Source organism: Poecilia reticulata, linkage group LG20, assembly GCF_000633615.1.
Source record: "Poecilia reticulata strain Guanapo linkage group LG20, Guppy_female_1.0+MT, whole genome shotgun sequence".
In the NCBI taxonomy this organism is placed as follows: Eukaryota; Metazoa; Chordata; class Actinopteri; order Cyprinodontiformes; family Poeciliidae; genus Poecilia; species Poecilia reticulata.
Genome location: NC_024350.1, coordinates 13745836 through 13759068, shown reverse-complemented (window position 1 = coordinate 13759068; position 13233 = coordinate 13745836). Strand labels below are relative to the sequence as shown.

At 40.5% G+C, this 13233-nt stretch overlaps 1 protein-coding gene across 19 annotated transcripts in view; it reads right to left on the bottom strand.

Moving 5' to 3' along the window:
* Positions 1-3951: 3951 nt before the first annotated feature.
* eya1 (EYA transcriptional coactivator and phosphatase 1) overlaps positions 3952-13233 on the bottom strand; it is a 46780-nt gene continuing 37498 nt past the window's right edge. For 11 of the 19 annotated variants that reach the window (XM_008396359.1, XM_008396360.1, XM_008396362.1 and 8 more), the window contains 6 exons: positions 11493-11551; positions 11255-11415; positions 10938-11052; positions 10459-10580; positions 8733-8833; positions 3952-6097 (listed from right to left, as the gene is read on the bottom strand). In XM_008396359.1, coding sequence (XP_008394581.1) covers positions 6017-6097; positions 8733-8833; positions 10459-10580; positions 10938-11052; positions 11255-11415; positions 11493-11551 — 639 coding nt within the window. In that variant the 3' untranslated portion in view covers positions 3952-6016. Of the gene's footprint in view, positions 6100-8732; positions 8834-10458; positions 10581-10937; positions 11053-11254; positions 11416-11492; positions 11552-13233 lie in introns of all 19 variants that reach the window. The other 8 variants (XM_017302008.1, XM_008396361.2, XM_017302009.1 and 5 more) reach the window with 1 other exon arrangement.

Sequence of the window (13233 nt, the reverse complement as noted above, 5' to 3'; positions counted from 1 at the left end):
TCAGCCAATTAGTTTTTGAGTCCAGACAGAGATGTACCTTCTTCTGTATAAGGAATACTTTGTAGGAGCAGTTGGAGGGGGACTTTTAATTTCCAAAAAATACACGAAGGGGGGGAACAACTTACTAGGCATCGACATAAAGTCCAACATCTCCAGTTTTTTCATAAATGAGCACAAGCTGGACAAAGGGACTTTATTCGTCCATGTTGCTCATATTGTGAGATCTATCCTTTTATTTGAATCACAAAACTGATTTTACAGATCCAGATCATAAAATTACAAAGTCTTTGTTAGACAATGTTTCTTCCCTTCTTACAATTCAAGTGTTGACGCTCTGTGGCCACACACTTTAATGCAAATAGTTTTAAGTTTATGTAATTAGACCAGCGAAAGTATAGCGCACAGTTTTGGGAGTAGTGGGACTTAATTACAATTCTTAAAAAGAGTTAATCTAGTTAACCGCAGAATTTGCGATCGATTAATCACAATTAAATCTTTTCCTTACTCTTTTAAGAGTGTGATATGGTTTTAACCCACTTGAGTTTGTCACCTGTAAATAAAATGGTGTTATCAATTGAATAAGCATTTCTGTATAAATGAGAAATTTATTCTCTGAATAAAATACAGCTGTTCTGTGAAGGCGCCATTATGTTTTAATTTTTTAATTTTTTAGAGAGCTGGTTTAGTGAACCAGCAGTGTCATTAAAACCAAGGAACGCACAAGAAACAAGACCAGCGCTATAAATTGGTCGAAAGAGAGTAAGTGGTTAGTTTTTTTTCTCCGTCTTTCTGGCAAATGTGATGTTTTTTTTTGGGGGGGGGGGGGGGTTTGCATTGTGTGATGTCACTAATGTCGTGTTATAGAATTTTAGTGGTAAAAAAATGTACAATAACAGTTCTCAACTTGTTGATCCCGGCATGTGTAGGGTAGCCAAACCTTAAAGACCCATACGTGGCTCAACCCGGCTCTCCGGCTCTATTAACCCCAAAGACCACAACCATGTTGACCCCATCAAACCCTCTGCCAAAATACATTAATAGCATTTGACAATCCTAACTCATTTGGGAATGCCCAGTCTGCAATGGACAGGCATAGCTGTGGACACAGGCCCACTTTGGAGCTGGCACTCCTGGCTGAGATCCCTGGCATCCACGGCTTCCTGATGACCAGCTGTCCCTGCCCAGCTCCGTCGTTCAAATCCCAGGAACTGAGAAATAAACAGACGGTAAACAAAGGGTCTAGTTTAACACCACCGACTGCGACAGCATGACAACAGGTTTGCTACCGTCACCGCCTGCCACGGCTGACTGAGCGAGCCGCGGGCTGGGATCTGCTCAACTGGAGCAAGAGGCCTTTCTTTTGTTACTGCAGTCAGTCAGTCACATTGGCTTTTTTTTTTCTCACAGGGCTACAAGGCAAGCAAGATGAGTCAAAAACAAGAATAAAGAAAGGGATTGTGAAGCCCCGCAGCTTGAGTTTTGCAGCTTGAGCAGAAACTTCTGAGGATGGTCTTTTTTTGTCTAATTCTTCCTTTCCGATTCCCGCTTTTTGCCTATTGTCTGAATCTGTGGACAGCTGCGCTCTGCAGATGCAAATTCCCCTAACTTGAGACACATTAGCCACCAAAAGAACACAACCCTATTAATAGGCTTCCCGCTCGTAAAAGAGATGTGGCTCATGTGCATGTGGATCAGGTTTTTTGGGGCGACTTTGATACGTGTGTAACGCGATACCAGTTCAATTGCGATGCATCGTCAGAGGGCCCCTTCTATGGAAATCTGCATGAAATCACTGTCTGGGCAAGGTCGTAAATCACCGATGGCAATGTTTGTTATTGCAGCACAGTTTTATGGAGGGTGGGCACTTTGGTGGGACGTCACGGAGAGGAATGACCAAATCAAGACTTAAGAGGGAAGAGGTGCTGTATTTTATTTTTTTTTATCCTGTAAATGTAGATGCACAGGAGAAACCACCAATAACGAGCATAAAAGCCAACCGTCCGGCGGCTGCAAATATTAAATCGACGACGATAAATCTCAGCAAAAATCAAAGCTACGACAGAGAAATTGAGAGAAAGGTAAAAGATGAGTTGAGCAGAAATAATCTGGCTCCCCTCTGTTCTGCTAAAACAGCCAGAGCGGCTGGCTGGCTGGCTGGCGTGCATCGACACCCACTCTTTTCAAAGAAATGTCTGGTCTGGTCCTGTCTGGCTATTTCTTCCAGATCTCCAAGCATCAGGAAAACTTATCAGAGGGAGAAGACATTTAGTCTGCGACAGAGCAGTGCTTCCCTCCAAGAAGGAAAGCGAGCCAGGATCTCAGACACTTTCACCTGTTCAGAATTTGGGAAAGCACGTTTAACAGTCGTCGTGATGCCGACTTCCGATGAGACGATCCAGAGTTTGCTCGGCTCAGTCTTGCAAGATGTCGTTCATATGTTGACATAACTGCTCTGGATATTAAAACAGTTTGTGCGGCTGTAATAAAATTCCATGCATTCTTAATTATTCGTAGTGGTTCAGGAGGCCGGAGGTACGAAGCACAAGTCTTAAATATCAAGACTTGTGTTACATACTGAACCCTTAAAGCAATGACCACCTCATTAAAACCTACCTCGCATGCATTTTTTTAAATATACATATTGTTCAAACAGTACTTAAACCAACTCAGCTCTCTTTGGATTTGAGTGGTTTGGCCATTTTGCACAGAAGACTCCAGACATAAACAGTGATTTTCTTGCCTGGGTTTTAATATATTAGGGATATTAGGCAGAGTATTTCCTAGCTTCTTATAGGCATTATGAAAAATATAGATAGCAGATGTGGGACTTTAATAAAATTGCTTATCCAGCGGATCAAAGATGTATTTTGAATAGTCGGTGCATATTTGAGCATAGGGTAAGTGCGCTCAAACAACAGACGTTCTAATTCAGATTTCTTGAAGCGTTCAAAGGTGCAGAACAAGTGAGGGGAAAACCCTTTTCATTAAAATGAAAAAGAGACAAAGACAAAAAAAGGCACCTTATTCCTGGTGCAATTGTTTGTTCATGAGAGTAAGCTGCTCTTATTGCTCTAAACATTTTCTAGAGCAGCTTTTTTTTGTCTTTTGTGTCCAATTACCTGGATAACTTCATTATTTATTTTTCTTATTTTGGTGTTTAATTTATGATGTTTCACAAAGTTAGCAAATGTTTGTCCTAAAAATGTTTGATCATATATTCGAGTGTAAATTTGAACGGCCCAATAACAACAAAAAAAAAGAACAGGAAAAAGGAAAAGAAACATTTATTGTGAATTCTTTTTTTTCTAAAACTGTTAAAAATCTGTCAGAACCTATAAGCATTTTTATTTTACAGTAAAAACAGGACAGGTGTTGAATACGCATCAAGAGTAATAATCATTTTAGAAGGTGGTGAAGGTTTGCTGAGGTGATACGTAAACATTAGCTTGTTCTATTTCTATTTGACCTGTTGATAATCTGGATCATAAAACGTTTAACGGTGGTTCCAATTAGTTGTGTGGACGACACTTTGTTGCTTGCATTATTTATAAATTAAGCACTATTAAAAGCCAATATTATTGGCCTTATTTGTTACAGTAGCATGATCCATTGCGCTCAGGTTTGTCACACGAAGCAGCCAGTGAAGACTCAGCTGAACATGTCCTAAAAATAAGGGGAGTCTAGATTGACTTGCTATTTGGTCCACATCCAGGTTTGAGTGCAGACTTTATAAATCGATGGTGTATGGGATGATTTCTTGCTGCTAAGTATTCCTGGATTAAGTTCTGGGCCCTCAGATTTAGTCTGAAGTCCAGAAAGATATCAGTGAACCTTTTTAATCTTGTAACCACATTAATTCACATTTGAAAAATGGGAGAAAAAACACCCCCCCCTCTATTTTAGCACATGCTAAAAATACGCTTTTGCATACCAAAGAAATCAGACGACATGCAACAGCTCACAAATCAGTTTTATTAATTTAAACACAATCAAATAATAATGTCAAAAACATCTGTACACATATTTTTGCAGACACAACAATCTTTTGCGTTTTCACAATGAGGCCCGTGAAGTGTAAATTATTTCCAGTTTGCATTTATGATTGCAACATAATAAAAAAAAAGCGTGCTGTATGAATCTATAAAACATTTTCTCTATTTACCTACCTTTACCTTGATCTAGCAGCAGTATGTGAGTGTGTGCGTGTGTATGCGTGTGTGTGTGGAGGTTGTTTCGACACAAAGGGGGGCTCTGTTCGAGCAGAGAGGGATCCGAAGTTAAATGCGAAGGCCAAGAGTGAACATGTGCAAAGGAGGGAAAAATTAGAAACGCAACAAGTCGGTTTCTATTTAAGAAATTCACAGTTGATAGCACATGTCCTGTAAGTTCCCCAATCCCTTAAAGTTAGTGGCTTTTCTTTCACGGTTAATTATGATTACCCCGTCGAAGTCAACGTTGAAATAAAAACACTACATCATACAAAATTACGCTCACTGTACAAGAGTTCTTATAGTGCTTGTATAAAAGATAATAAAACCTATTCAAGCTTGCTTCTTTAAATATCAGATTTATCCGAAATGCGGTTAAAATGCCCCACAGGAGGCAGGAAACTGCCTTTTGCTGCAATTCTTTAAACCTTCACCAGAGTTAATTTTGTCTTTTTTTTTTTTTTTTAATATGTTGAGATCAGGGTTGCAAGCTGGTGAAATGCCATAAGGACACAAGTGGAGAGCTACCTCTCTGAGTGACTAAAATAAACCCTTTTCCCCTTCAAATATGGAACATATAGTAGAGGAGACAAGGGTGAGACACAACTCAGAATCAAAAGAAAGCTCCTTGACACTTTGATGTCAACGATTTTGGTCTTGACGAACAGTTGATCACACGATCCCAATATCTACACCGTTTTAACAAAAATTCAACTTGAACACGTCCAACACTTTCAGGTGTCCTCCACAAGCTTTGTGGGCAGTTTAATTCCTTTATAGTTTTACTTCAATTAAAAAGCAAAGCCACCTTTCAAGAGCATGTACCTAAATGATTATAGGAAGGAATAGTCCAGTGATTACAAACTTACACACAGGAAAAAAAAAAAAAAGGATTTCCTCTGTACACGATTGTCTTAGCGTTGTAAATAAGTTTTTTGTTAATTTTCTTAAATTATTAGAAAACCCCCTTTCATTTTCTTTTTTTTTTTTGATTCTTCCATAAGTGTCTTCCTCTCACCGTTTCTTTGTAAAAGGCACAAGTCTTATCGAGGTACCTTCTCAGTGGCGCGGGGGGCCACTTCCAAAGTCTGTTCATAAATAAGAAGCACAGGACTCCCACGCTGAGGCTGGACAGAAATCGCCTCGAGTCTGTCTGTCCGCTTTACAGAGAGAGGAGACGTGAAAGGTGGCGATTCGAAAGGAAAACCGGTAAAGAGCAAAGTACGTGGTGAAAACGGCGGAAAGCTTGGCCGGCAGCTGAAGCTGAGTTCTGCGGCGCAGAAGGCGAGGCCATCAGTAGCTCTGCTCTCCTCTAAGGTGTGAAACCTGACGGAGCCCCGGCACAAACGGGAAGGTGTGTAGGGGCCGTAAAACACTTTGGCAGCTTCAGAGAGCAGCCGATTCACAGTAACCAGGGCGAGCAGCTGCTGCGCCATAAATTCACCTCTCGCTCCCGTTCTTTGTGTCGCAGAGAAGAGAAATGAAAAGTTTCAGGGTTAAGACAATGTGTGACTTTATGTCAGCACATTAACCGCGTGCTTCTTTTTTTTCCCCCCCGCTCTCCTCCTCTCCTCTTCTTTTCTTTTTCATTCATTGTAGCGAAAGGCAGACAGGCAGACGGGCAGCCGGGCAGCACACGAGGAAGAGCTGGGGTTTGTGTGTGAGAGAGTATTGGTGGGGGCGCTTTTCCTATTTTCTGAGCTCTGGAAGCCACGGCAAAGCAAAGGATAGGGGCTAGAGGGCAAAGGTGAAAGGTCGCTCGATGTCCTGATGTGCAGAGAGGGGTTTACTGTGGTGTTGGTGTAGTGCTACAAGTACTCCAGGTCGAGAGCGTGGTGGAGGGCCATGAGGTCCGAATGACTGGAGATCCTCCAGAAGGGCATGTTGTGCTGTGAGACAAATGGAAGCATCGTGTTAGGACTTCATCGAAACATTCTGTCATGATGCACGTCTCACTATTGAAGAGAAAATCATCAGCTATTAGCATTGAATAGCTATGGGAAATGTTTAATATTGGACATAAATGTCCAGAAAACAACGCTTTCAAAAGCTGGGATTGAGACACACAGTATAGCCTTTGAGTTTTTTTTTTTCTTTTGCATTTTGTCACATTACAAGAACAACATTTGGATGTAATTTATTGAGATTGTGTGTGGTTGACTGACAAAGTAGTGCATAGTTGTGAAGGAACACATCTATAGACAGACATTTTTGCTTTATCTTCACAAAGATTCAGATTGGATAGAGGGGGACGGTGAACATAGTATCTCACACGTTGCACTTCGAGGATTGATCTGCATTTTTTTTTTTTGCATGGCATGATGCTGCCACCACCGTGCATGGTGTTTTTGGTGTGATATGCAGTGTTAGTTTCCTAACATGGATGGATGGTAGCCAGCTTCAACGGGACTTCCTCTTGCCACTCTTTCGTCAAAACCAGGTAAGGGGAGTATGTGAGTAATGATTGTTGTATCAACAGAATCCGACTCCAGAAATGTGAATCTTCGCACCTCCCTCTGTGTTCCTGGTTACGCAGTATTGTCACGCTCCTTCCACTTTAAGACGGCCGACTGAACAGTGCCTTATGAGATATTACACTCGAGATTTTTTTATTTGTAAAAAGTTTTGAAAATGTCCTTTCCTTGTTGTTGTATCCCATAAAATCCCAAATTAAGCACATTAAAAGGCGAAGCTGTAACATGACAAAACATAAAAAGACTTGCAGGGGTGTGAATACTTTTGCAAACAATGAGCACCACTGATGTATAATTATAAACCATGAAAATATTTATTGTAGATTTCATTTTTTTTATTTTTATTTAAGGCTGTCATTAAATAAACGAGGAGCATATTGTCAACTTCCCAGAAAAACAGTTGTAACTCTAAACACACATCACACCTCAAAATTACTTTTCTCTGCAGCATCAGTGAATTGTTCAATAGCCCCGATCTAAGCCATCAGCTTTTTTTCAGACATAACAGAAGTGAACTCCCCATGGTGTCTTTTCACCGAGGTTCCTGCTTGCCGGTGTGTTTTTAGGACAGTGCAAATGAGCTGTTGTTCCCGAGCAAAGGACGGAGGAGAAACCCGAGTCGCAGAGAATGAAAGGAGCTTGTCAGGTAGAGTCCTCAGCTCTTCAGTGTGTGGAGCCCATTACCCTCCCCTTATCAAAGGTATGGCCTCTCCCAGGCGTATGTTCCGCTTAGGAGAGCCTGCACTGACCCTTAAAAAGCTCTTTGCTTTTTGTTTTGTAAATTGTCTTTGCTTTTAAGTTTAAAAGCTGGAGATGTTATCTCAGCTTTTTCTCCCAGGCGATGGTAATAACCGAAGACAGAATTGTTTCGGGGATTTTTTTTTTGTTGTTTAAAAGGTGAAGGAATGAGGACTTTGAGACTTTTGCTTTTGTAGTTCCACGCGGTGTCACGTCTGATATGCGGCTCCTGACGGGTGAAATTGTCGTGTTATTCCATGTCCTCTCTGATGTTGACACAGAAACCTTTTACTCTGCGCCGTCTCACGGGACTCGCACCACTCATATGGGAAAAATAACACCTTATCCTTCCATCAATGTCACACTCCAACAACTCAAGACTGAGCAAAAATATTTGCATCTATTTCAACAATCGTCTCTCAAGATTGGATTCCCAGAGTGTGTTCGCGTTTCATAATATAGAGCTATTGCTTTATACTTTAACTTGCAGTAAAAAAGTTGTTTGCTCTCCTCTAATCACTGTCCATCTGCCCCCGTGATTCTGCTTAGGGTTTCCTGACAAACAGGTGAAGGGACAAGGAGCTGGAGACGTTTCAAAGAAAATGTGAGTCTTCAGCCTGACAAAGAGCTCCATGTTAACTGCCAGGAAGACACGCTTCAAAGCCACTAATAAATTTCATAATGAATATGTTTGCAGCAAACGGCCTTTTGATTTGCATCTAAAACTTGAGAGAAATGCTGAATATACAACAGAAGGAGCAGAAGCCAGCTGGCAACATTTAAAAACGGCAAGTCGGACTCGTCTGGAGAAGGAAGAAGAAGAAGAAAAAAAAAAAAAAAAGTCGTTTCCCCGAACGGCTTTGAGCCCAATCCATCTCGTGCTAACAGGCCTGTCATTGCAGTAAATATTCTAATTTCATCAACAATGATTTAAGTCTTCTTTATGTGCGCTCTATTTACGATGCGCCTTCAACATGCCTGAAAGGGCTTGTCTAGCGTTACACATGCAGCTTTCACACTGCTCCGAGCAGCGAGCAGGAATATATAATTATGCCATCTCCCTCCTCCCCGGCTCTGTAAACCTGAGATGGAGGAGGAAGAGCGCTGATTACAGCCTACCAACTTTCCTTCTTGTTCTTGGACGCCTAATAAGAGGATAAACGGATGAGATTGTGAGGGAGAACTGGAGTGTTAATTACTTTCTTTGGAGTGGCATGGCAGGTATGTTTTGTGTGTTCTCTGAGTGCCTATAACAAGCTTCTGGCACTATGGAATGGAAAGTTGAAGGAATAAGCCGTTTTGTGCCTCTCACCTTTTTTGAGCCTTGCTCTTCTTCCACCCCGTCTCCGATAACAATGTAAACAACTTTCCTCCCGAATCTTTGAATTACTCTCTCAAAGCAGCTTTCCTTCCCTGCGAAGAAAGTCAGGATGTTAGTGGAGCGTTGCATGGATGCAAGCAGAAACGCACTCCCGCAACGGCCACCGAGTCCCAGGTTGATTCAAAGGCACGGTGTGACAAGAGCCCCTTTAAAAACGCCACACACTCAAAAAACAAGGAAGAGTGTAAACATTGAGCTCAGGAAATAGATGTGATAAGATCAGCCCTAAAATAGCCTTAAAAGCATTAAGGTTTCCTCATTGCTACTAGAATTTGGGACAAATGATTAAACCCCTCTTGAGTTTGGTCCGGAAAGAGGTGAGCACAGCTAGACGTGGGTTAATAAAGATTTTCTATGTTAGAGACTTTAAGTGTTTTATGTTGTTTTTCTCCTTATTGTTAATTCCCCAGTTACCCTTTTCAGAGCACTACATTCTAGTTAGTAATAATTATTTTATTAAATATGTTTGAATTTTGTTTTCTGGTTGCTTGATATTTGCTAGATTTTTTTTTTTCCTTTTTTGAATCTTAGTAAAACACTTTTTGTTACATCTGAAACATGAATAAAATTTGATTGATTGATAAATTGATGCTATTCATTCCTTTTCAACTTCAGTATGAAAATAGTCTTAACTTAAATGTGATGGGTGGCGCTCAACCTATGACAGCCTCCCGCAGAAAAAAAAAAAAACTGCTTAGTTTTTCCTTCTTGTGAGCAAAATGTGTAACACCCTGCAAATCTGCTCCAATATTCCATAAAAAGGCTATTTTACCTCCTTTGCGTGGTTGGTACACAATGTTCCAACCATGAGTCAATTAATTCCCACTAGGGGTGTCATAGCTGGCTTGCCAACCGATGGTGTAAAGTAATTTGCTAGATTCTGCATATTTTCTACTGTAAGAAAGTCATATAAACTTTTGAGTTTATATGACTTAAAAGTTCATTTATATTTGGTTTAATCTGGGGTCAAATGCTGAACCAAATGGTGATTAAAACCATAAGGTTTTTAAATTATAATTTCATTCTAATTATATGTAAGGTGTCAGCGTCTTGATGACCATTTAGCTCTACAGTTTATAAAAATATTACCTACAAGAAAAAACATTTACATGAGTACATAAGTACATGAGCGTACAGTAGTTTGTTGGTGTGTTCAAAATGGAAAGGACAAATTTAAACTGTACGCCTAAAATCAGGATTTGAATTTGCAAATGCGTGTATTGATCCATAGACATTGGAAAACCTCCCAAGAGGGGAGTTCGATGTTTATTTTTGTATTCGAAACAGTGAAAAGGGGCGAAAGTGGAAGGAAAATTGGAGGAATAAGAGGAGGAGGAGCAGGAGAGGGGCTTCTGTTTCTCTAGAATGACATAAACGCGCAGAAGTGGTTTCATATGCAGAGGCGAGGAGCAGAGGCCCAGCATAGGTCCTGCTCCAAGAAAATAATCCCAGGTTGATTAGGACTATTCCCTCACTGAAGAACATCAACCCTCTCCAGTGACAAAAATCCACGCCTTCCACCCCATCCACCCCCCCAGCCGGAGTCCTGTCACCGAGCGTCTCTTGGCTGCTTACACTCACAATGCTAAAACAATAAGCACGTCCCACAGCAAAAGGCTCAAAAATAATGAAGCGGATATAGGAAAGCATAGTTTACCTATTTTTGTTGCGCTATAAATATTCTCTATGGGGAAGACGACTCCCAGGCCGTAGAGCAGGACCTTCGCCAGGGCTGGGATGAGCTGCGTGGTGGTCACAAGAATATTCACACAGTTTGACCTGAGGAGGAGAGTGAAGTGGTGACATCATTTCAAATCACTTTGAGAGAGGAGAAAAGAAAACACAGTGTGCTGCATAAAAGACAAAGCAATGTATCAAGTCCCCAAAACATGTCTTACATTGAAGGATTGGCTCGTATTTCAGCTCAGATCTTTTAGCACACTTATTTGTCAAAATTAGAATAGGCAGGCTGTCCAAAAAAAAAAAAAAAAAAARAWCCAMAGCAGKGKTTYTTYTTTTTYTTTCTTTTTTTTTTTTTTTAAATCGCCTCGGACACACTTGGCTTATTTACACCACATACAGGCTTATAGATGTGCGGTGTGGATCTGGGTACTATTTTGCTCTCTGGAGTCCTACCTTGAGTGGATTAATGTTAGTGCTTTTAGTGCCAGTGTTAACCAGGAGTCCGTCAAGGCTTCAATTTCTGCTCGCAATTGCAACCAGGCTTCCCTTTTGGCAGGGCCCAGCAGACCTGAAACGCAGGGTAACAATGTTTGGGTTGGACCAGCCATCCGAATACCACTGAAATTTTCAAAATTTGACCCCCCCCAAACACACGTAGGCACTCGCATAAACGGCCACACAAAGAGGGAACACAAGCACCCACACGCATATGCGCAGACTCATTTTTGCCTAGCAGAACTGTGCATGCAGCACTGCTTGTTGGGGATTACCTCCGACGTTATTTTTGTAGGTGGTGTAGATTTCTTTTACTCGTCTGTAGCGGAAGGCCAGTTTTCTCATCCAGTCCACGCCTCCGCGAACGCCTGTGGCCAGACACAGGTTGGCACTCGTAGCTGCTGCGTGGAAACCATCAGCGCTGAAGTTATACGTACTAAAATAAAAACCAAGATGAGACGCGTTAGCTCTAGCTACGCCACTGTTTTTGACAAATCATCAGACATTATGAACCTTAGATCCTGGCCGTTATCATCCGACGACACATCATCAATATGTACCTGGTCACATTCCTGAAACACACAAAGCATTCATCTTAGATTATGAGACTATCAAGACATTTTTGATTTTACTTTTTTTTTTAATCGGAAACAGTTTTGTTTTCTTGTGAAAATACTTGATAGAGATTTTCTTTTGTTTAATCTGGAAAGTGTGCTTTGGCTTTATAAGTCTTTCATTAAGCTAAAAAAAAGCTTTATACTTTTTCAAACCACTCTTTGCATTTCTTTGCTGAATCCTCAAAGTAGCCCCAATCAAATCTCAAGTGTCAAACTCTTCCTTTTTTAACTGATTGGCTGGTATTGAGGTCACTGGGTGCACCTTAACTCTTGATCGCCAGCGGTTTACATAAGCCACACTTTAATACGGCTTCCCCAAAGAGTTGTGGCAGGAGGTTTTTTTATTTATTTATTTTTATGTCTGCTCAGTAGAAATATGTGAAAAACAGGAAAAGTTTTCTGGTAATGTTAAGAACTTGTGAAACATACCTGAGCAGAAAGTAGCTTCAGAGTACTCGCAATTTGTTAAAGTAGAGCGAGAAAGATGCTAGCGATGGTAGTTAAGTAACAGCTGTTAGAAACCAAGACAGGCATTTCTAGCATTTTTTTAAATGCCTCATATCACACTCCAATTTCTGCATGTGCAGTTTCCTGTCCGACATTTTTACGTACAAAAATGAGTCATTTTCCACAGAGGGTATTGTTCAGTCATTTGCCAATTTGTCCTCATGGGCTGCTTTGTACTTATACAGACAAGCAGAGACTTAAGGTAACTTTCTAAAATTTTGAACTCAAGGTATTAAATATTATAAAGTAACATAATTCAAATATATAAAATTAAGGATTTAAAACTTTTAATGATTACTGACCTCTATCGTTTAATAAGAGAAATAAATTGAACTTAACTGCAATGTTAAGTACAGGAGGATGAAATGGTTTGTTAATGGATACAGACACTGATTTCATTCCTTAAACTTCAAATAAAAAAACAATAAAAGAGACTTCAGAAAAGTTGTTCTGCCTTCAGTATGTCAATGCTGGTGCATATACAAATAACCTGTAACAATATGCAAAGAACAATATGTAAATTTTGTTGATAAAATCTATGGTATGCATTTTTAATTTCTTTCAAAATTAGATCAGTGTCATTCTGAAAGGAGTAATTCTTCGAGAGAGGTTTAAAAACAAAGAACTTTCATATGAACATCTGTTATAAACCGCAGACAAACACACAGATGTATATACAAAACGTTTTAAAAGAAGATTCATAGTTAATCTGGTTTAGGGGTTTTTGGGGTATAAAACTTAACACTAATAGACTACCTCAATGTGTCCCTGTCTGGATTTTCTAAAGACTTGCACGCTGGAGTTCTCCTTTGCGGTTGCCTGGCTCGTCTTGGAAAGGTAGAGAGATCCTAGAGCTCTGCGCTGATTCCACCGTTACACAGTAACACAATCCAGACTTTCTGGTAAATGTAACCTACTAGAAAAATTGAACCTGATGCTAACCGCCAATGAAATTATGACCTCTGATTGCTGCTGCGCCACACACCAACACTGCCCTGGGGCTAGTGAGCCAGCCAGCCGGCCGGCCAGCAGAGCAGCACAGGATGCAGCAGGCAGAAGAAAAAACCTATTAGTTTTCCATTTATAGGAGTGCTTTAGTGCCTATCCCCTACTTTCACTCTCTCAATACC